Source organism: Sesamum indicum, linkage group LG8 (assembly GCF_000512975.1).
Source record: "Sesamum indicum cultivar Zhongzhi No. 13 linkage group LG8, S_indicum_v1.0, whole genome shotgun sequence".
Taxonomy (NCBI): domain Eukaryota; kingdom Viridiplantae; phylum Streptophyta; class Magnoliopsida; order Lamiales; family Pedaliaceae; genus Sesamum; species Sesamum indicum.
In genome coordinates, this window is record NC_026152.1 from 18919286 (window position 1) to 18943401 (window position 24116).

General features: G+C 35.7%; 2 protein-coding genes across 7 annotated transcripts in view; both read right to left on the bottom strand.

The window, feature by feature from the left end:
* Positions 1-13291, bottom strand: part of LOC105169347 (serine/threonine-protein kinase TOR) — a 33984-nt gene extending 20693 nt beyond the window's left edge. The window contains exons 1-22 of one of the 3 annotated variants that reach the window (XM_011089732.2): positions 13097-13291; positions 12753-12943; positions 11474-11812; positions 11326-11400; positions 9915-10087; positions 8141-8239; positions 6970-7129; positions 6737-6880; positions 6462-6631; positions 6165-6369; positions 5893-6087; positions 5210-5362; positions 4123-4244; positions 3884-3983; positions 3715-3810; positions 2767-2897; positions 1744-1846; positions 1487-1669; positions 1299-1391; positions 1077-1112; positions 214-312; positions 40-138 (exon numbers count right to left, since the gene is read on the bottom strand). In XM_011089732.2, the coding sequence (XP_011088034.1) occupies positions 40-138; positions 214-312; positions 1077-1112; positions 1299-1391; positions 1487-1669; positions 1744-1846; positions 2767-2897; positions 3715-3810; positions 3884-3983; positions 4123-4244; positions 5210-5362; positions 5893-6087; positions 6165-6369; positions 6462-6631; positions 6737-6880; positions 6970-7129; positions 8141-8239; positions 9915-10087; positions 11326-11400; positions 11474-11812; positions 12753-12869 (2892 nt within the window). In that variant the 5' untranslated portion in view covers positions 12870-12943; positions 13097-13291. Of the gene's footprint in view, positions 1-39; positions 139-213; positions 313-1076; positions 1113-1298; positions 1392-1486; positions 1670-1743; positions 1847-2766; positions 2898-3714; positions 3811-3883; positions 3984-4122; positions 4245-5209; positions 5363-5892; positions 6088-6164; positions 6370-6461; positions 6632-6736; positions 6881-6969; positions 7130-8140; positions 8240-9914; positions 10088-11325; positions 11401-11473; positions 11813-12752 lie in introns of all 3 variants that reach the window. The other 2 variants (XM_020696121.1, XM_011089730.2) reach the window with 2 other exon arrangements.
* On the bottom strand, positions 14475-21433 carry LOC105169348 (inositol-tetrakisphosphate 1-kinase 3). Of its 4 annotated transcripts, XM_011089734.2 has the most exons (11): positions 21160-21432; positions 20879-21059; positions 19242-19323; positions 18071-18103; positions 16711-16831; positions 16399-16491; positions 15757-15876; positions 15496-15672; positions 15342-15415; positions 15167-15251; positions 14475-14955 (listed from the first exon to the last, which is right to left on the bottom strand). In XM_011089734.2, the coding sequence occupies exons 2-11, from the start codon at positions 21046-21048 to the stop codon at positions 14876-14878; spliced, it is 1035 nt and encodes a 344-aa protein (XP_011088036.1). In that variant the 5' UTR covers positions 21049-21059; positions 21160-21432; the 3' UTR covers positions 14475-14875. The 4 variants fall into 4 exon arrangements, with proteins under 4 accessions (XP_011088036.1, XP_011088035.1, XP_011088037.1 ...); XM_011089733.2 differs by having other exon boundaries at positions 20879-21432; XM_011089735.2 differs by having other exon boundaries at positions 15342-15397; positions 20879-21429.

The following is a 24116-nucleotide window of genomic DNA, read 5'->3' on the forward strand; positions in this document are numbered from 1 at the left end:
CCATGAACACGCCATAGTTGTACAGAGAAGCTGATTTACCGGAGATCCACGCACTGGTCGATTAGTAGCAGGCAAACTGAAGGATGACCATAACTCGGATATCAGAGAGAACAACTCCGGCAGATATTTGCGAACATGCTGAAAAAGCAGAATAAGAATATTAAATATCTCAAGACGATGCAACATTAGAAGTGACAGGCAAAGTATGTGTACCTGCCGGACAATAGAAACCAGAGTCCCAAGTTTCCAGGTAATATATTCCTTAAGACCATCATCACATGTACGAACAGTATGCAGGAGATCAGGCAGAACCTGATAATACCAATTTCATTCAGAAAAACTAAATAGAAAGGGGAAACAAGAGCAGAATACACAAGATCTTACACTAAATAACTCAGTACATTCACACAGATCGAAGCAGAAACCATTTTACTGCCAGGTAATTTGGGGTTTGAGCTTCTTGTGGGAATCTCTACTAACAGAACCCCTACAGATCTAGTTAAAATTACACTCAACCTATTTCAACAGGTTGTATCCAGATTATCTTGACGGAAGTGAGTACAAGATGGCTGGACAAATGAATAAAAAGTCAACGGAAAGATATAAAGTGAACAAGGCATTTCAGGTGATACAAAAAACCATGAAAGAGGGTAAAAAATTCATTTGGTCAAATGAGTGATAAAGAGCAATGACTCCACATGATTTTGCTTAATAGAATCATATAAGTAGGCTGTAGTTTGCCAGTCATCTATAGAAGCAAGTATTTTAACCTCATATTCATTTCGCAGACAAACAAAATATAATTGTTTTTATTTTGTAGTGCTGCTCCGGTAACTTCGTTTTTTCATCTATAATTTGGCCTTACAAAATAAAGGTGCAATGTAGCTTTACACCTCTTCTTGTGTGGATGCCTTTTAAAACACATCCTGGGTTTAGATACCTCAAACTAAAGCCTAACATGACCGTGCAACTACCTTATTATGAATTAATAGAAAGCGAAAACAGTATGTCACGTCTTCAAGGTAAGAGGGGAAGCACTATGAAAGTAGGGATGTTAATGCAAGAAATATACTAACCTTAGGCAAGTACGGAACACAGCCAAGACCCATTGACTTGTCTCGCAAAAACAAAGAAAACATGTTACCATGCATTCTACAGAGTAAGCAGCTATCCCACAATAAAGAAAAGCATCAGTGCAACACAAACAGGAGGCTTTCTGTAAAAAGGTGCTGTCACAAACAACATCAACAAAATCAGCAGTATAACAAAGCTTTCATAAGATGAACATCGTTACTAACCTTAAATATGAACATGAGAGATCCAACCACCTTTTGGTGGTAACTAGAAAGTGAAGGGTCCCTAAAAATTCGCATGAGGGAACTGATAGCAACCTGAATAAATAGGTGTTACGAAAGCACAATGAGGAACAATCTAATCCATAATCCAGTTACTATAGGTGAACATGGATCCAGATTTAAATTCTCACAGTGGAATAATAATCTTCTGATGTTGCAAAAGATGGCCAAAGATCCATAGGTAGTTCATCCATTGACCGAATATGCTGACCAGGCTCACCAGCTGGCCGGGCAACTTCACCATGGGACCCTGGTAAGCTCAGTTGATTCCTTTTATGCACGTGGGGATCCAAGGCACCCATTATGCCAAGAACCTAGAAATGACAAAGCACAGTCTAAGCCAAGAGAAAGGAAGAAATTTTTTTATTAGTCAGTTGAGTCCAGATACCTTCAAAACTTCGCGTCTGGTAGACCAAGCTAGCTCACCATTAAGCAATTTCAAAAGTAAACCAAGCAATTGAGGATACTCGTTATATGGAGTTATAACATAACTGCAAAATCATAAAAATAATGTCAGAAACCATGTTCAAGGGAGTTGAAAAACTTCAGGCTCTCACATCATCCACCAATGTCTATGGTTGCTTTTCCACACAACATAATACTAAGTCTGTCACCTTTTTACTAGCAAGGAACCAACACTGCTGAACATCTCATACTACAATATTCAGAACATCATAACTCCCTTCCTCTCCCCCCACCCCACCCCTCTCAAAGCCCCCACGCTCTCTCTTTGATCCAAGTCTTGCATGGTAATTTATTTTGAAACCAGCTGTTTTTGCACTGGCTTCGTGTATCTACCAAGCAAGTACCTCTAGTTACACCATCAAGGGAAATTTTCAAACTGCGTTTTACTTATTCTACAACAAAAAGATTGTCTTTCATGATGTGACATCCTATTTTCATTATACTAAAAGTACTTTTTCACATGACAGCAACTAGGAATCTGAAAATTCCACCTCCTGCCTGGGATCTAAACCCAGATTAAGGTGAGAGTTGAAGCAGCTTATGAAACCATGATTAGACAAATAGGATCAAACTCGTCCCATGAAGCCCAGAACAAAGTTCTGTGGGATGGTACCTCCACAGTTTTTACTCAGTAAATCTGAATACAGAACCATGTCTTCCCTCTTCAAGAGTTCTTTTGCCAGCATATCCTTTTGAGCCATAAAATACATCTCATACTTAGTTCAGTTTCACTTCTGACTCATAGCCAGATTACTAGAGTTTTTTATAGTGAATCCACTAAATGCGGAATAAAGGACAGCAACCGCATTGCTTTGGAGAAACCTCAGCCAAATAAGCCATACAACTCATTGCTCAAGATCAGTCACAAGTAACTTTAAGCACTCAAAACACTCAATAGCACAAAGCTATAAATCATCACAAATAAAGAAATGGAACAAAGTCATACCCCGTGCTTTGTACCACTTGACCAAGAGTTGTGACAGCCACTTCACGTTTCATGGCAGCAGCACCATCTAATAAAGCATCGACAATTAAGGGCATAAGTTCTGGAATATACTGTCTCATTGCAAAGCCACCCTGCACACATGTAGAGCAAGATGCATGAACAAGTTAGCATTCACTTCATCAAGCAAGTAAACAATATACATCAAGAGTGATCCAAGCCAAACACTAAGAAGAACCAAAACAGCAATCCTGCTGCAAACATTATAAGTGTGAACTTCATTATATAAGCACTTCTACAACTTTATCATTAGAAAAAGGTGAGCATTGTTAACATAGGGATGTAGACCCCTAATTTTCAGAGGTTAGAAAGAAAGTCAAAAAAACGCCATCACCTTGAAGAGATTGTGGAGAAAAGCGAACTGTTATTGGAATATTTATTTCATATTAAGAAGTTTATTGCTGAGCCAGTTGGGCTTGTCAAATTACAGAATCCAATTTCAAAAGGAATTATTTTAGTTCTCCACTCCTGTGCCCAACCCCCCACATAAATAAAAAAAAAAAAGAACTTCACCTCACCTAAAGATCATCAAAACACCAACTAGCATAAACCTAAAATCTAAAAGATAGTAAGATAACAAAATGAATAAATCCAATGTAAAGCAAAAATATTGCTGCCTTCAACAAAGATTTCTGCTCCTTTGTTGACACACAAAGATACAATAGTAAGTATCACCTTATGCAAAAAGTCCACTCCATTAATACAACCAAAACATCATTAGAAATGAGGTTGTAAGATAAATGTGTCCAAATTTTGCTAGGCCTTGAGCTAAATAACTATCTGAACATCCGTCCTTTCACCTAACATCTTCATATAGAACATACTAGACCATAAAGCAACCGCCAGAACATTAAAGTGCATTATAGAACAAAATTTCAAGGAAATACCCACCACTCTGGCGAGATCTCCAACAGTAACGAGAACTCCACTTATAATGCCATTATTAGCATTCACCCCAGTTCCCTCATTGAGTTTTGCAATAAGGGCCTGAAACATCAAAAAGGTTACAAAAGCAAAAGCAAATCACTCAACAAACAAAGGTATCATTTGGATACGAAACCTTGTGTATTGGAGCAATATATGGGAGTATTAATCTCTCACAATTCCGAATTAAGCACCCCAACAATTTTGCACTTTCTTCTCTGCATTTGCTATCAGCACTGCAAACAGAAGTACAAACATGAATAACATACAGTGAACAAAACATGAAAGAAGGGAAACAGCAAATAAGACATGAAGTCAGCATATGAGCAACAAAAGTTTCCAAGAAGGATAAGCAACTCAAGTGTTCAACAATACCTTTGTTTTAAATAAGTTAATAATTGAATGAGATGGCGACGAAGAGCTGGAAGAACATATGCTGGATTTTTTTCAGACAGTCTTCCAGCCACTGAAATTGCAAATTCCCGAACTTCAAAATCCTATCAAAGAGTAAAAAAGTCACAAATGTACAAGGCTGTATCACAAGATAGATTCTCATTAGATACTTTTCCAAGAGAAAACAATCACAAAATCAGCGTAAATTAAAACATGATATAAATATCACAACTTTTTAAGACAACTAAAATTCATTCTTCTCCTGCCTCAATAAATTCATTGAACTCCATCACGTAAAGGCTAAAATTCCTAGAAGACACACGTGGAAGTGTGGCAGTATGGCTAGCAGAGTGATCCTCTGTCATCTTGATTTCAGGTGTAAGAGAGATCTTACCCCTAGCCTTGCTAGAGTGTCACAAAGAGGAACAAACCACAATATCTTTCTTAATGTAATTAAACAACCCCATCATAAAGTAATAATAAGACGAATACAATGTCAAAATGTAAAGGTTCAACAACAAAGTGGTACTGTCTCCAATATGAGAGAACTTTCCTAAAACTAAAAAGGTGGCAGGAGATGCCCCAACAATAATCCTCTCCATAAATTCCAATACGATCTTTCTAATCTGGTACCTAACTGATTCATGTATTTAGTTGACTTCTATTCGTATTCATATCACTTCTGCAGCATAAAAACAACAGATGCACATGGAACTTCTACCTCATGTAAAGTATCAGCTTATTTCTGAATAAGCAAAAGTGCAATGGGGGAGGCCTAACATTTTCATAGGGATTCTGCTGGTTACTCGGGCTAACATGAAAAAAGAGTAAAGCACAAGCAATTCAGCAAATTTCCATGACCAACTACAATAAAAATTTCTAAATCCTTTTGACATGGAGGGTTACCCCACCTACCACATGCAAAATTCCATAAGAAATTTCTATCTTCCCAATTTCATAACTAAAATACCTCATTATTTAAAGCAGCAAATACTGCAGGGTTACCCCAGCCACCACATGCAAAATTCCATAAGAAATTTCTATCATCCAAATTTCGAAACTAAAACACCTCATCATTTAAAGCAGCAAAAACTGCAGTCGAACAATCAGCCTGTGCCAGATAATCATCAAATCCACCACTCTCATGCAAAGACGAAAATATAGATCGCCGGACGGTGACATCAGCATCAGCAACAGCTGCAATGAGAAGCTTTTCCACAATCTGCACAAAAAAATAGCATCACAATAATGCAGCAGATAGAAGGGACTAACAGAGCATCAAATGCAGGCACAGTCCCCTTCAAGCAATGAAGCCAAAATAAAACATAGACACCAAGGCCTCAAAAAATATAAGGAACAAGACCGCCGCATTTAGTTGAGAAGGATATCAGCATGTCACATTGCAGCGGTAGTAGGAGTATTCTAAATATATCTCACTCAACTATAATTAATGACACAAACTAAAACAATATCCAGAAATCTAGGTGGCATATATTTTCAAGCATAATGCTACCATTGTAAAAGCTCAAGACTGTTTCAAAAAGAAAAGAACAGTGTATCAGTTCCCTTATAATAACATAGACCAAAAATTACTAATAAAAAATCTTGAGAGGAATCAAAGCCCATGGCTATCCACAACAGGGTAATGTAGGACCTTTTAGTTGGTTTTTGTATCTAAAAATACAATTACATCGAACTGAGTTGGCAAGAGAATATAACAAGGGTTGAAGGGGAGTTCGCACAGAATCAAACCTCTTCAACAAGGCGGCGACGCTTTCCACCAGCACGACTTGTCCTACTGGAACTAAACTGGGCAGAGGATATGCCAGATAAGGAATTTGCCATTAATTTGCAGCAACACAAAGCAGCATCTTTTCTTGTACCGCCATCCTCATCTTCTAAATAGACCACAACAGATTCTCTTGCAAACTCAAGAAGATCATGACCCTGAAATGGCAGCATCCCCATTATGAAAAGGCAGGAAAAAGCCAAAAGCAGAGCAGACAATTAAAAGATGAAGCAACCTTAAAATTAAACCGGGCAAGAGTTTGTAAGGCTAGTTGAACAAGAGCAGAACCACTGAGCTCCGAGACTTGCATAGTAGCAGCTGTGCTACTAGTACGAGCAATGGCAGCAGAAGGCCTTGACTGAACTTGTTGGTTTCGAGAAAGAACTCCTGAAATGCATTCAAGCAAACGTACTTGAATGGTTGGAAGCAGAGATGGGATGCTACAACAACAAAAGCATTCTCAATGTCAAAAACCCCAGATTCACAAAGACAAAGAAGAACAAAAGTGAATGCAAAATATCTTTGGGAAGACCTGGCAGTGATGTTCTCAAGGGCTTCCACCAAGGTAGAGGATAATCCTACAGAAAACATTGCATCCAAGAGACTACGTACGTGAGGCTCCATAGAAGCCCCCATTGCTTTTGCAATATTTCCAACGCAAGCCAAAGCCTCCATAGAGGGTCGGCCTCTACGAGGCGCAATCTACAAAAAACAAGGCACGTCTCAAAAGTATTATTCTACGCAGAAGTAGCAGAACATATAGTGGTGCCAACAGAAAATTAACATTAATAATGATCTAGCGCATACTGCATCACGCAAGTGAGACGTTATTGTCGGCAAATAATTAATGAGTTCACCGTCCAATGCACCAGCCATTTCCCCAAGAGCAATGAACCCACTAGCGGCCTCTGCCGGTATTTTAAGAACATGAAGTATATGTTTCATACATATCTGCAAAAAGAAGCCATTTTGTCAGCAACTGGATTTAACATCACGAATTAAATTCACTGAACAAAAGACAATTGGGAGAAACAACCAACCGTCAGATAGTTTGTTACGAAACGGTCACGTAGGAAATGGGCAATTCGAGGAAGCAAAGAAGTTATGCTGAGTCGAACAAGTCGATCCCGGTGCTCTAGATATCTGAGAACAATCTCAGCCACTTCTCTGTACCTAGACATCATGAACTCACCTGTATTCCTGCCAAATGGCACTATACAAAATAAGAACCCTAAAAGAGGAAGTTTTATATTTAGTTCAGGATCCCACCCCAATAAAAGGGCAGATTCTGGTATTTTTTCCTTAGTTCAGCTTTCACCAATTGCATAGAAGCTAAGTGGTGGGCAACAGGAATGTATGTCAAAATATCAATGTCTTCATATTATTGGTTTGGCTATCCATGCCATTCGAATTAGGAAATAGTATGTCTATTCAGCCATACCATACCAATGAGAAATTATTATGCAACCATAATGGCATCTACAGGAGATGTTTAAAGTATCTAAGCCACTGGCAGGGCCAGCTTTAATCAGCAAGGTGTGTATTTAACGGAAATAGATGGCATCTATCACTAAAGAAAACTGGAGCAAATAGTAGTTAGAATCAAAATATAGAGAAACAACACAAATAAACAGTTCAGGCTATATTATTTATCAATAGCAAATAAAGGGATCGAATCAAGGATTACAGTGAACTTTATATCATTTGCCATTTCAACAAAAGATGGAATCTGAGGGAAAGACCCAAAAAGCAACCTACATCAGAAACCGAAGACTAGCCTAACTCAAAGAATATAATAAAGAAACTACACATAGAATCCAATGGCAAGATGTCAACCACATACAATAACTGTCAAAAGGTAAGCAATACCTGATTTTCTCAGAATTTTCAACAATTCTAGTGCAGAAATGTCGTTTGCAAGAAATCAAATATCCGGATTGGAAAAAATGAGGTAAGAAAAATTTTGCAAAAATAGATGTATGTTGGGTGCCTCCAAACACACCGTGACATAACTTTCAGCAAATGTTCAACTTCAAGGAACCTTAGAACCAACATAGGAGCAAAACAAAAGGGGATTTAACCAATTCTCTTGCAGCGGAAAGCTGAACATGAGGCAAGGAAATTCAAACATTTGTGGGACATAGCTTGTCAAGAAACAACGCAGCACACAACCAATTTCTACAGGACGAGAAGTTCATCATCTAGACCTACCTCAGCAGTTCCCCAACTGCAAGCAATGAACCATGTATGCTATGTACAGGGGCATTTCTCCCCAATCCATCTTGTGTAGCCTCAAACATACGGTAATACCTGTCATAACATCATTCAGCAATCAATAGTCCGAGAAAGAAAAGCTGAAAAGAATTTGTGAAAGAAACAAGAAATCATAAACCAAATTTTCTAAGTAACTGAATCACCATTGTAGTCTTTTTCAGATAAAAAGTTCAACAACAAATATACCAGCTTAAAACTCAAGAAAATTCAAAAGAGGTACAACAGCATAAGTATCAATTATAAAACTACAAATAAGTTGTGCGGTCATTTAATATTCAATGGACATCCAGAACCAATTCTACTGTTTAGAAACCACATATAATTGCCACTTGTTACTACATTATTTTTCTAAGCTCTTTCCATCTTGTGTTCATAGAACGATTAAAACTTGAATAATACTATGCACTCCTTTTGTTTCTTCATTATTTAAGAACTATTTTCTTAGTCTGCCAGTTTAACAAGAAAAGGGACCCAGTGATCTCCCTGTTCAATTATACTGAAACCTATGAATTTGAACAAAAAAAAAAAATTGAATGCCGTAAACAGAAAATAAGAATTAAACGTCCTCCTGTGTTATTGTTTATGTATTCATTTTCAGTGATCAGCGGAAGATATTTCTTTTCAGTTTTGTATACGTTTTCGTGTGAAAATGAGAATATATTGAGATTAGTTAATGAAATTGTGTTCTATACTGAACTGAACTGTGGTGTCAAATCAATATATGTCCAATGAGAATACGTATAAACAAAAAAGTTGAAACACTCTGTGTCAAAAAGTGAAAACATAAACAAAATGGCCCAAAGTTTGAGTTCATACTAGGGATATGCTTTAACTCCATCAGCACTTCTTTAGGATGAAATATTTTCTGGGCAAAATAGTAACGGCAGCCCAAAAATTGAAACTGGATAAGGGATTTGCTCACAGTACATCTATACTTTCATTTAAAGATGACCATTTTTTAAGGGAATAGGATGAAATTCTAGTCATGCTACCATAGTCGTGGGAGGGTGCCGCTGCCTCACCACTCTATTTGCATCATGAACAATAAGACCTTAAAAGGTCTCATCCCCACAAACCTTCGGGTAACATAATACAGAATGGAAATAGAAAACTATTAACTACAAAACGTGAACACATGTGACATCCTTAATGTCAGACAGTAGACCAGGCATGTAATGGGGATATTTAAGAAGCGGAGGGATGTCAAAAGTTCATCCTCACAGATACCCAAGTAAGACAATACTACTGGAAATAGAATACTATTAACTTCAAAATTTTGAACACAGCTAATATAATCTGCGTCAGACTATATACATACCAGACAACAAAAGCTCGTTTCTGAGTTGAAAATGCTATTAAAACAGATCATCACAAGATATTGACTACTATGTAGTCAATAGGTCCAAAATAGACTTGCAGTTGCTAATTATTCTCAACCATCCAAAACAATCTTAACATCTGAAAAACTGAATACAAAATTGTAAACTAAGATATTTTATGCTTCCACAAGATTTCTTCCCAACCTATAATGTAACGATGCACTCAGCACTAGTTATCGTTTTTCTGCTCTTATATCTAAGAGAAGGCAAAAGAAGAGGACATGCATTTTTGCTTGGGACAATATATCATGGGAGTAAAAGCATGTTTCACACAAATTATTGATATCTCCATAAACAACTATCCATAGCATAGTGGAGAAAAGCACACTTACCACTGGACACGCCATCGTGTTTCACGCTTCTCAATAACCCGAAGGCAAGCACGCAATGCCTCTACAGCCCGCTCGCGTACATCCAGCTTTGGGTCCCTCAGAGCAACCCAGATAGCATCCACAAACTCAGGAACATGCACATTGAAAACTGTTGAAGCATTCTCAGCCATTTCCTATGACAATCATTAAGAACTTCTTACACATGCCTCAAGGAATAAAGGTCCGTCAGTTTCAACAAGAAAAACTTCTAGAGGACTGAACTGCTCAACCATATTTAGAATCTTAGTCCGAAATAAGAATATTAGTGATGCGCATGAAAGAGGACTCATAAGAAGCAAATCAAAAGGAGATTTTATGGAATTTTTTCAGCTTGATGCTACCCTTACTTGAAGATGAACTATTGTCCCAAAAATATCAATTTGACTAGCCTTTATCATAGAGTATCTTTTGAGGCTTTAGGCATAATGGTGTTTGAGTTAGGGGTATACATATCATAGGATTTCTCTTTGGGTCGTCTAGATCAATGGATTTAATTCATTATTTGTTTCCATGTAAGGAAACAAGTTATTCCCTTATCCATGAGGACTATGTATAGGATACAATTCAATAATTCTAATAATATGAGCCAAAGAAAAGAAAAAACAAAGCTACTACGCCATAAAGCCAAGTCAGGAAAACACAATTATATCACAATAGTCCCACTTTCCCAGCCATCTGTCCAATTTGTCAATCTTCCTCGTAAAGGCCTGAACATCCCACAAAAGCAAAAATATCCTATTTCTTCAGCATCTTCTATATTTTTCAAACTTATTTCCCAAAAAATATTATAAAAAAATTGTTATCCTTACTATATATACACATGCATATTGTATTTATATTTTTATATATACTGAGATCACCAAATCAAGTAAAAATATATTTCTACAACTTAGAATCATCAAAACGTTTAACAAAACCATTTACCAAAGAAAACCCAAAAAAACAAAAATCAAGAAAGTTCTCCAACATTTTTCAGAGGAAACTAAGTTAAAAAATTCCAAAATCTATCTAAACATAACCGGTGTTTTTTGTTCATGTTACTGTTCACAACCCAACACAGCAAACAGCTGGATCATCATACAACACTTTGATACTTCGAAGGATTTTTTAAACAAAATTTTCCTTCAAAATACATGCAAACAATAGAGATCATTTTACAGTCAGGGGGGATCAGGCAAACAGTATAATAATATATCCCTTAATCCTGTCTCTGCTCTTTATTCTCTTGCTCATACTAGACATGCATTGAAATCAAAATTGCAACAATATTAAAGTTTCTCGAAGTGAGCAATTCCAGTTGCAGCTATAAGACATCAACACTTTGGTAACTTGGTTAATCGCTAATCAATATGAGCAGGAAGAGGCGACATACTTTTAAAATTAAAACAGCAGCAAATCGACGATATTCGACTCTATCACCACGAAGCCAATCCAATGCAATTTTTACCTGAGAAAAGTAGAGATTAAAAGTCACAAAAAAATTAATTCTATCATGCCACAAGCAGGAAATCTTCAAATACCAGCCGTTCCACTTCATCAGCAGTCATTGCTCCACCAGCTCTGGCCAAGTGGCCCAGAACTTTACTGGCAACAACCAAGGTTTCAGGTTCACGTTTTGCCTCAAATGCAGTTCGCATGTAATTTGCAATCTTTGCAACTTTCACTGCATTCTCCCCAATTCCAACATCTATAAGCTCATCTATGGCCCTCAATGCACCCAAATTTTCAGCAACTTCATTGCTTTCTAAAAGACTGGTAACACGGTCATACAGCTGATCCATAAAGCGGGAAAATGCTTCACCACTAAGATCACGAGCTTGTTCCTCCACGAGTCTTCTCAATGCTGAGGCAGCCCCATCCTACAGATTAATTTAAGGTCTTCCATTAAAAATGCTGATTAATATCTGGTTAAGCATATGTAACCATTCAAAGGACCTAAATAAGTGGTCCCCATAAACTTATAATTGCTGTGATATACAGAAACCATCTGAGCCTAGTGTGTAAAGTGCCCAGGTTCTGCAGTAAAAGGACAAACTAAACAGTTTCACCAAATATAAAGGCAATCCAAACACATATGGCTGCAGGCAACAGACAAACAGCTACCAATCCATCAATTAAATCAAAACAAGTCCTTTAAAACCATAAGTTTGCCGCGTTTGCAGCTGGAAATGCGACTTTGAAGGCAACCTTTCGATCTGGAATTTAAATGAGAGCCATGCGATTGAAGGCGGGATTAAATTGGGGAAAAATTGTGGTGCCCTCGCGTGATACGCTGTCGTTTGGAGGCTGATTAGGGCACATTGCTATTGGGGAATTTTTGTCTGAGGGTTACGAGCATGGGCGAACCAGAGGCTGCCACATCGACAGCTGGGCAGCACACCTGCCTGGAAGAGAAAACCAGCTGCTGCCTTTTGTGTCCTTGTGAAGAAGACGGGTGCCAATGAGAGGGGAGCAATGACAATCTGAAGTTTTCTTTTTCTGGTAAATGTATTTCCAGCTTTTAGTTAAGAATTTTTGTCCCCGTTATATGTAAATGCAATGGCTGTGAGTCAAGGATCATATCAATGAAATATCAGTCTTCTTCTTCTTCCTCATCTCTCTGTTTTTCTTCTAATTTCCTATCCCCTTCTGGTTATTTCATTAAAATTGATCTCAAGTCATTACAAATTTCCACATCAAACTCATCCATTCTAAAAGAAAGCTCGCCACCAAAATTTGGCCAAGAAAGCACAAACTTGAGTCATCAAACAGAGAATAGAGAAAAAGAAAAAACAAACAGTACAAGAGATAGTTCCAGACCTTGGGATTGCCGCGGACGCAGAGTTCAGCCAAGACTCGGTTGAGAGCGTCCATATTGCCGGCGTTGGTGGCAGGCGCCGGACCAATGTATCGAATTGATTGCGATGTAGTCGCCATGCTATAATATAGTATCTAGACACAGTATAAATATCTCACAACCGTAGCGCGTTTCTTGAATGCATCAAAGAACCCTGCAAAGAATCTTGCTTTCTATCACGAATTAGTAGAAATTACGAATATGTACACAGTGGCATAGAAGAAAGTCCGCACTGCGATTCTTGATATCAAGAAACTTGTATTATCTGCTAATACATACACAGAACCAAAATTCACAGAACCCTAACCGGATTCTCGAAAGTATCGAAGATTCTTGAGCAATTCTTGAATCAAGATTCAAGAACTAGTAGAATTGGCGAACCATCCATGGGAGTAAGAAATATATGTGCACGCGTATATTCCGCGAGAGAGTGAGAAAGAGGAGCGTTATGTTGGGCAGTAGGGTGAGAAAGCAGCCCTCTTCAATTGAGACGCTCGACCAGCAAAAACCCTCTTGTTTAATGGGACTCTTCCAATTTATTATTCTTTTTTTATAGGGACTATTCCAATATTTTGATTTAGTTTAAATTTGCATTTCGCTGTTTTTTCCTTTATAGTCTCTCTTTTCCCCTTTTACGCCATATATTTTTTTTTTTACACATTCTCAAGAATCTCAACCTTATCTCCTGTCAAAACCATAAGGAAAAAACCCTTTCATTATGTTTGGTTTTACGTTTCAAAATTTCAAACATACCATCTATTTCCAAAACACTTATTTTTCTTTATTTTTCTTTCTCTATCTCCAAAACGCCAAAACAAAATATTCACAACACAAATCCAAACACCGTGCTTAATTCTTTGTTTTTCAATAACAAATAAAACTAATGCACAAACAAAATATTCACAACACAAATCCAAACACCGTGCTTAATTCTTCGTTTTTCAATAACAAATAAAACTAATGCACAGGTAACCAACATTCTTAAGGGCGTGTAAAAAGTTGAATTTAATTTTTCAATTTTGAGTGGGAAATATGTGTTTCCAATTTTAATAGGGTTTAACGAAAAAATTATGTTTGGATCAAGGCATATTATATAATGCATTTAGTGAACAAACGCAGAATAAAATGTACCTTGAATTTATTTATAAGATTATGTTATATTGCTAGCAATGTCAAATAAATACGTTCTTTTATTTTAAAATAATAGTTCTATTTTTTATTATTAATCATGTCACATCAAAGCATTACGAAAAGAATATATTATTTAAAAAGTATTATATGTATAGAAATGCATAAAAAAATATTATTAAAACATGAATGATAATAAGATTTTAAGTAACAATACGTATAAACAAACATATTTTCAACTTTATAATTGTTTTCAATATCGAAAATGAAAATACAACCAAACAAGGGATTGTTAATGAAATGTTCATAGAAAATTAAAATCACGAGTCATGCCAGTGGTATATTTGCTCATATCCGCTGGTCCTCTGTATGGTGATGTGAGTTTGAACTCTTTCATAAATGTGTATTTATTTTTTATACCAATTATCTAGCTGTATTTCATTTAAATACAATTATTAATGCATCTAATCCACTTGTGACATCTATTGATGGTTATAATTTGTCGATAATCGGTCCATATTAATTTTCGATTGAGAATTATCAATTCTCATTGTTAATTTAAGATCCAAAATACAATGATGTATTTGACAATCTCTATTTGAGAAATAGAAACAATAGTGAAGTATGAATGAGGCTCTTTGAACGCTCTTCTTGGCTGACTAAATCGGTAAAGAACAAAGAAGAATAAACTGAAAATGGATGTTGGGCAACTAAATTGGTAAAGAACAAAGACAACTTGTGATAATACAAATACCCAAATTGTCTCTCAATCCTCTACCACGGAGGTGTCTAGCAAAGGATGTTAGTGAAGGAGGCTGTTAAAAGGAACAAAGTGAAGGAAAAATAAAGCTTGATTTTTTCCTTACACTTACAGGAAAAATTGGAACCTACCCCTAATGGACAGGATGTTAGGACCTGAGATGTACAATGTATACTGTTTCAGCAGCTGTGCAGCAGGTCACTTTTTGTGTTCGCTTTGCACAAGATTAAGAAGGAAATCTGTGAATATATGCTCGTATTCTGGCATTTTTCCGTACCCTGCGACCGGCAAATGTAAAAAGTTCAGCATTAAGATGTTTATACTTGGTGGTCCAGAAGATGAAATGAATCGGTGATAAGTGACACTGGCAAATGTATTTGATTCTTGAACCAAAACAAACATGATTACAGGTCAAAGAGCTAGTAGGCATATGAAAAGTTGCTCCAAAGTGCACATGGAAAAGCAAATGAGACTTGGATACACACTAACCTGGAAAGTAGTTGATGTCAATGACATAATACATATCTTTGGTCCCGTTCTTCCGTATCACATCTATATTGAACAGCCGGAGTCCCTAATATGACAGGAATCAGGCATAACAATAGCAAATATACAATGCAAACAGATTAGGTGAAGCCAAAATTTCAGTGGAAAGGAATTTTACCAGTCGATGATGCAGCTCTCTTGCTAGCACCTCAAGCAAAGGGGGTGGAGGAGGTTCTGCAGTAATCAATATAACTACATAACATGAATTATGAAACTTTTCCAGTTCCAGTGAGAAGAAAGTACGACAACAAAACCAGATGTGTCAAACTCACCAGCAATAGAAGGATCCAGATCAACATTATCAGCAGAAGCTGCAGCGCTAGAAACTCTTGGGAAGCGGAACACTCCAGAAATTTTTGTCAAGTCACAATTAGTTACATCAGGCAGAGAGAAACGCCTGACAACTTTAATGGACTCACCAACAATAAAAACTTTGAAGAGAACACCACCTATCATAGAGCACACATAAACATTCATAAATGCTAAATAGGGAACACCTGAAAGAAAGATGAAGAACTTATGGAAGCACATACCATGATTAACGAACTCCTGTAAAACCATTGGAGTTTCCAGTTCTGATAGGGAAAAGTGATCATATGCGAGGAACAGTTCATGCGACTTTGCACTTCCATCCACAACTAGTGGTTTCACAACTGAAACAGCAGAATTTGACAACATAAGAAATCATTATCACACAGAATAATGTAGCAACAAGCTCAGATTGTGGAAGAATATTCCCGTATGTAACTTCTGACTAGCTAATCACCACGCTTCTATGACAATATCCATATTACACACTTAATGAACGTAATTCTTCTTGCAAGATAGCACAACTTTGTCAATACTATCCTGTCATGAGAAACTACCAACACTAAAATTGTCAGTAGAAAAGCACCTTGATCTGTAGTTTCTTGTGGATTTGTGACAAGTAAAACCATATGAGGCAATGGGTCCAAACAAATTCAGAATAAATCCTAATAGTAAAAGGAGTGCACCTTCTCAACACTACAATAATACAACTCTGTTATAGAGGGCAGAAACACTCACCAGACACCTCCCAATTAATGGGAGAAAAAGATGGGAAAAAAGAAAAGAAAAGGATCAATTTCCTATTTCATTTCATTGCATGTCAGTTAACTTGTTTGTCAAAAAAAAGTTAGGAAAAGTTAGTTTACCTAGAGGTACTCTTAATCCTGCTTTAGCAACTTCATCTGGTATCGAAGTTGGATCTTTCGGAATCACCAACTGCCTTGGAATGCAAACTTTGCCTGTGGTGGTTCATACCCAAAAAACCATGTCACAAAGAACGTAGAAGGCCAACATAAATTTGGAAAGTCATTAAAAAGAAAATAGCATGGACAAGTGACAATATTTGAGAGGGGAAAAAGGACCCAAATTAACGGGAAAAGGGCAGACTGGCAGAGAGACAAGAGATGATCTAATATCAAGAAAAATGTATGCACACAGCATTGTGGTACGCCAAATACCATAATGGTCGGGCAATTCCAGGTCAGCAACCACCTCAAGCATTGATTGACGGTTGCGTAAATGTTGAATGGCATCAGGAGGATCAAGGACTATCACCTCTGGATGTACTCTCTTATAATCCTTTATAGAAAAATAATTTTGAATGAGATTCAAAGAAGGATGCTTGCAGCATCATAGGAATTATAATTTGAAGCTCTGGGAAGAGTTCATCCATGATGAAAAATTGCACAGCATACAGATATGCAAATTCCAGGTTGCCATTTTAGCATTCCAAATCAAAAGTGTACATTGTGAGTGACTTTTCATTTCATTCTGAGTTAGAAAATCTCATATCATAAGCTCCACAAAATCCTCCAATGCGAACATAAATGAAAACCCTGGAGAACTTCCAATTAAATGTAGATTGCCAGCATCGCCCACCTATATGCATGAAATAATGAAACCAAAGTTTCTGGAAGCTAAATTGTGTAACCTAAAACTTCTCTTTTTAACTTCACATGGCTATTTCAATGGTTACTTTCGGGTTTGAGCAAAAACATTTTCGAGGATCTAACTAGTTTGGCCTAGAGAGTTAAAATGTCTGTTTCTAAGCAAGTAAAACAAGACTGTCCACAGAAACTATTGTTGCGAGTTTCTTCTTCGTACCTTGAGTTTAGAACCTGAATTTCTTTATAGGCAGCAAATTGGAAGTGTTTCATTCTGCTATTAAAGCTATCAAGGAAAAGGTAACTACAGTTCTGAGTTCCCACTCAAATAAGATTATTTCCTCTCTGGAGGAAAAATCACAAGGAGTTACATTAAAGCGTCATCATATCAGTACACATATAAGGTAACTCATGACCATACTGGAAGTACAACACAATCACTTTGTTGGCACAGACCCATAAAAGCAACAATTTTATTAAACCAAATGCAAAGTCAAACTTGCCAATTATTAAACAATCAATATGAAGAGACGTTCCCTATGCACTATAGTAGAAGCACATCAGACCTTTCGGAACTACGACTAGCAACACCTAAAAGTCATCTAAATCTCAGAAAGTAAATTCCTCACTTGTTTGATCCTCACAACTATCTGGTCATGACTCATGATGGAGAGAGCAAAGATTCTGCAATTATGTCAGATAGGAATGAGTTTTTAACCCTCAGAGCATGTGCAACTTCAACCTATCACCCTTAGGATACAATCAATCTTGGAGATTAAGTAGCACTACAATATATCCATTGCAGCATGCAACTAGGTAAGATTTTAGATTCATGACATTGATTGCGTGGTAAAATGTTCCAGAGCATCATTCAGAAAAGGCCATTTTACATTATTCGATACATAAAAAGCGTCATAAAGTTGGGAGCACAAACCACGATAACCTGGGACCAGTCCTTTCCTGCTAACTGAAAACAGATAAAAGCAATCAATCAAGAACAAAGCTAAGAAGAATGAAGCAAGGTTACTATAATGTATATTTATTTTAATCCTTTTAACACAAACTAATTCTTGTAACAAGGACTTCTCTAAAAAGAGTACATCAATATTGTGGAGCATTCCAACTGGAAACAGCCAATAGGTGCAGAGTAAGAAGACAATTGTTAATTACAAGACTTGACAAGGAGCCTTCTTCCTACTTGGTGGTTCTGTTTCTGGTTCCCTTTCCCCTCGTCAGCAGACGAGAATTATAAGGAATTAGCTAAAAAGATTGGAACAAAGATACACAGCCCAAATCATTAGGATTACTATTGGTCCCATTGGATTTCGGAGGTCAAAAAGTTTATCAACTGCCACGAGAAGCCCACTAAATAATTAAAGAATAAGTTGTGAATAGTGTCAAATTACACAAGGACCTAACAGCTTCCTCGTTCATAAACAAAAAGGAGGCAGGAAACATTCTGATGACTAGGGTTGCAGATTGCAGGAACCTGTAGTACATATTCCAGGACAGAATAATGGTCAATGAAGCAATGCAAATAAAATTAGCAATGACGGGGGAGAATAGAGCAATGAACTTCTTTAGGTTGGGTTTGGTATTTGCTATTAGATATTCAATGAAGCTGTGATTTGAAAGCAGGGCAGTTATAACACGAACAACAGGAGGGCCAAAAGCACAACCGAACTTAAGAAGTTCTTGAGTTAGGTGAACTATGGTTGAGGGAGTAAAGGATTAAAGGGGGCTAGGATATGAAATTTTCCTATCAGATTAAGTGACATTGAAATTTTGTTAATTAATCTCCATATACCACTGATAGCATAGATTCATACAATGGTTCAAGACGACCTTTCTTTACTTTCTATTTTCAGATTTGCTTTCTAAATTTGTATGTCAGCCTCCAGATCCTTTTTTGCACATTTTCAACTGAAATTATGGATTTGAAAGGATTTCGTACGCCAGTGATTTAACCCTAAGAGTGATAGTGAAAAGACTTACATTAATTTTACTTTTTGACATCCAAAATCTTAAGAGTAAGGACCTTATACATCTATAGTAGCATTTTCAGAAACCTTGTGGAATAAGAATTTGGCAGTAATAACTCATACCTTGTGTAAAATAACGTCGAATGGACCTTGCTCCGATAAAGGCCTTTTCAGATCAATTGGAACAAATTCAATTCCTTTATTTCTGCATCAGATAATAGGATATTCATTAAGTAACAAGAAACACCTTATCTCATACAAACATCTCCTAGTCTTTGGCTCAGTATCATCGACACAAAATTAAGTGTAGAGATATATGGCAAACATCCTGCAGTTAAGCAGACCATTTTTCTTTTTTTTTTTTTTTTTTGGGGGGGGGGTTTTTTTTTTTTTTTTTTTTTTTTGGGGGGGGGGGGAGGGGGTGCCCTCTAACAGAATATATCAACATAAAAAAAAAGAAAATAAAATTACAATGAATAAGTAAGCACGGATAGCATTGATTTAAATAGATGTCCAAATCCCAATTTTCAACTTTTCATAGACGAAAGAGGTGTCAGAGGATACTTGTATCTTTTCAATGCAGATGAGCTCAACTAATGAAATGCTAGACATGACAAGATTCAGAAGAAAATAAAGTAGCATAATAGAATAGAATTTTAGCTTAATAAGAATAAAACTTCCCCCTAAAGTTTATCAGATTTTGCACAGTTCCATTTTCAGAGCATGCAGGCTAAGGCAGTGCCAACTCCTGGACCTTCTTATTGGTATGGCCTATGTCATTTTAGTACAAGCCTCCAATCAACATGGGAGGCGACGAATTAGTAAAATAATTCCAATAAGACAACTGTTTTTCTCAAGTTTGATGGCGTAAAATATGACAACTAGGGGATCATTAATTATGAATTCTTAATAGCGGAGTACTAATCCTAAAAATGACGGTAGGGACAAGTGTTCAGTCTCAATCTTCCCCTGCAGAAGGAAAGCAACAGGATTGTTTTGGACATAACCATAAGGTCATAAAATAAGTTGACTTGACTGTAACCTCAAGAGCACATATTAAGGAATATTCCCACCAAAGAAGCATTTTCACATAAGGTCCTAGATTCCTCGTGAAAGCATTGAAGATATTGGATAAGTCAAACAAACAGTTGAGAATTAACTGTAACAAAAAGGGCCCTCTGACACTGCACGCGCAACAATGTTAACCTCATAATTTCCATATATTACTCTTCTAGTCTTCCAATTTTATTAGGAAGGCTGGGCACGCACTGAACCAGAATTATCCAATCAATAAATCAAAATGATGATTTAATTTATTACATTTCTGGAATAGAAAAAGTGGAGAAAGAAAGTGGTATTTCAATATAGCCTCTGCATGCATCGGGATTGTCATTGTGGGGGAATTAACTTAATAATCAATCAAATTATTGAATTAAAAAATCAATATTGTTTACTATTATCCTTGAATTCAATAATAATACCAAAGAATCTTTAGCAAAACAAGATCAAGAGTCCGTCGGCGCGAGTAGTAATTCAGCTAGTTAACGCATTTGTAAAAGAACCAAAACTTGAAACAAAAAATCATACAGTACGCAGAACAACGAAAAATAGCGCATTATAAAGAAATTAGCCGAAGATTTGAAAGACGACCTGCACAAACACGCAGTGTAATTGATCTACGAGCAACTGCACGTATACAAACAGAAGGGCATCTACAAAGCATGGAGACAAATAACAAAACAGAAAAGCTGAAAGAGTACCGAGCTAAGCGAATAAACTTCGGCTTCAAGAAGCTCTTCTTTTTCTTCGAAGTAAGAGCATAGCCCACTACAACTCTCACCGCCGCCGATGAAACTTCCTTCGCTTGTGTTTCTTCCTCTTCTTTTCCATCATCCAAGTATGAATGTGAAATCGGCCCGTTCAATTTCATAAGCACTTGGGCTTCACCGCTCAAAAGATTTAAAAAAAAAAAGAAAAAATAAAGGAACCCTAGAATTAAAATTTTAATTTCACGGCTAAATTCTGACAGACGGAAACATACAGAACCTCTTCCGACTTGTTCGTGGCCTCTCTTACACCAAAATCATCAATAGAATCGCATAAACAGGCAGATATTTCAATCTATTCCTAGCCTTGGTTCCTCCTTTTCACTCCGATAGGATCAAATGCGCAGAAGCGAAGTGCGTAGAGAAGATGTATATACATACACACACGGGATGAGTGCATGTATTGTATTATGATATGTGCAGAAGAAGGTTCGGAAGCTTCTCTTTGGGATTCATTACCCGGACATTTTTGTCCTTTGGCTTTTGGCATTTTGCATTGGGGGGGGGGGGGGGGGGGATGAACCAATTTCCACCAATTATCAAAATCTTAATATTTCTTTTCTTTTCTTTTTGTTGGGTTATGACTTTTTAAATAAAAAGTATATCGAATTGAATTTATTATAATTTTTCAAATAAATAATCTAACAATCACATAATGTTCATTTCGTCAAAAATCATTAAAACATTGTTCAATTTAATAATTGTGACACTACCTACAATTGGCTCCACTTGATCAAATGTTTTTACACTATCTACCGACTATAAAATAAGACCAAACATTACATACTTGTACAATATGTTTGGTTTTATGTCTGTGCATTTCTCGATACAAAATAAAATATAATTAATATTTATTTTTGTATTTCTTACACTTTCTTTGTGTATTTTTTTATTTTTTATTTTTTTATATATAATATAAAAGACATAAATTGACAATGAGCATTAATTTTTATCTCCCATAAATACAATATTAAATAGACAATATTTATATATATATATATATAAATATATAAAAGATATATTATTTAACGATGAACAGTGATTTTTGTATTCCAAATTCCAACATCAAATCTACACCACTTATTTTAAAATACTTTAAATTACCTCAAAATACAACTCTAATCATACCATTTATCTCCAACACACAGTTTTTTATCCCTATTTATGTCCAAAACATCAACACAAAAACACAAAACCAAATACTATCGTAAGCATTGCAGACTAGCAAATACAATCGGCTACGATTATAGACTTAGACAAATACGATATTTTAAAAAACTTATTATAGACTCAGTACAAATACTATTGTAATTATCAAATACTATTATATTTCTTTTTCCAGCGACATCTCAATTAAATATTAATAGCATATTTTAGTAGAGTTGGTGAGATTTAAATTTGATATGATATAGGGTATGTTATCAACTTGGGATATTGTAAGAGGATGATTAAGATTAGATGGTTGCATATTATCTACTTGGGATATTGTTTTTTATACAAAGTAAAGCCTACTTTTTCAGCATCGTCTTGTTTCTTTAAATGGTCGAATGTTGTCTTTTTATAATGTAAATAGTAAAATAAAAAATAATGTTGTCTTTTTATATATTTTTCAACGTAAGAAATGTTCTTTTTTTTAATTAACACACGACACAAATTTTTAATTATACTTTATTTCAAAGGAAACTACTTGAAACAAGAGTTGTGACTATGAAAGGAATTATGGTAAATTGCAACGGATTTTTTTTAAAATTTCTCATAATTATAAATAATAAGGAGTATTTGTAATTTTGACATTTTTCAGAAAATACCAAAAAAAAAATTAAAATGAAAGTTGAGTTGAAGTTTTAGGTTGACATTGACCCAAATCAAAGGTACAACTTGAAAATAGAAGGAAATAAGTCAAAATTTAGATTGGCTAAACCAGAGGTCCAGCCCACTTAAATTAATAAATCTGGTCGGAGCCTTTTATTGGTCCAGTCCAGTCCAGTCCAATCCAGCCCAGCCAACTTTCACTCCCTTTGTAGTTTACAACAAAAACCACATGTTTTATTAGGGTTAATTACACTTAAATCTATTTTAAAAATATAAAATCATATATATTTTTTAAAGATATTTTAAAATTACATTTATATTGTCCCCGAAAATTCTTTCTTTACACCTGACACTATTTCATTAGAACTTGAACGAAAAATTATAACGCTAATGAAAAAAGAGCATAAATTTTTAATTTTCCCCCGCATTTAATATTTTTATGTATACTTTTATACTTATAAAGAAATAAAAATAATATATACATATGTGTCTGGAGTGAGGTTAACATTATTATATTTTTTTCTTATATGTACAAAATTATTATATAAGAATGTTAAATGAGGAGTAAAAATTTAAATTTATATAATTATTTTGCTAGCGTCAACAATTTTCATCAAAATCCTAACAAAATATAGTCAGGTGCAAAAAAAGTGAATTTTTGAAGGAAATGTAAATATAACTTTTTCGAGAAAAAGCTTAATTTTATATTTTTAGAGGGAATTTAAATATAATTAACCTTATTTTATTATTACCAATTCAACAAAAATTACGTCTTGACAAAAAAATATAAATATTTGAAAATAATTACAAATAATTGGCATTGAATAAGAAGGCGGTAACGAGTGGTGTACCAAACCTTCTTAGTGCGCATTACGACGCCGACATATTGTACTTTTTAGTGCCCATTTCTCGCACATAATTAACATTTGAGCTCTTTGGTATCAGTTTTTTAATGTCAAATGCGCAGCGTGCGTTCAATTTTTTTTTTTTTTTAATATTTCTTACATTTTGTTCTATCAAACGTTGTTCCAACGACTTTACTAGCAAAAGTGACATGTTTTTTACTTTGGAGTATCTATCTCGTGTTGCTCGAACAAACAACTCCAACAAATGTACAACACGCCTACTTATATTCTTTCTGCCGGCTATAAACATATTTTGATAAAAAGGTTTCATGTTCGAATTTTGACTGTTTGTGTGTATGTTGGGGTGCATCACTATTAAAACAAAAAAGAAAAAAAATTAATTTGAAGTACATTTATGTATTAAAAAATTGCGCTTAAACATTACAGTATTTTGAAATATTTAAGTAATAAATAATTTGTAGTTACTCGATTTTTTAAGGTTTTATGGAGTGTTA

Excerpts from the sequence above, each read along its gene's own strand:
- LOC105169348 (XM_011089734.2), bottom strand. The coding sequence starts at position 21,048 with ATGAAATTGAACGGGCCGATTTCACATTCATACTTGGATGATGGAAAA. Across the intron at positions 18,104-19,241 it reads TCGACGTTATTTTACACAAG|TTAGCAGGAAAGGACTGGTC; the intron begins GTATGAGTTATT and ends ATCTGTTTTCAG. Across the intron at positions 15,673-15,756 it reads ACAGGAGTTCGTTAATCATG|GTGGTGTTCTCTTCAAAGTT; the intron begins GTATGTGCTTCC and ends GCTCTATGATAG.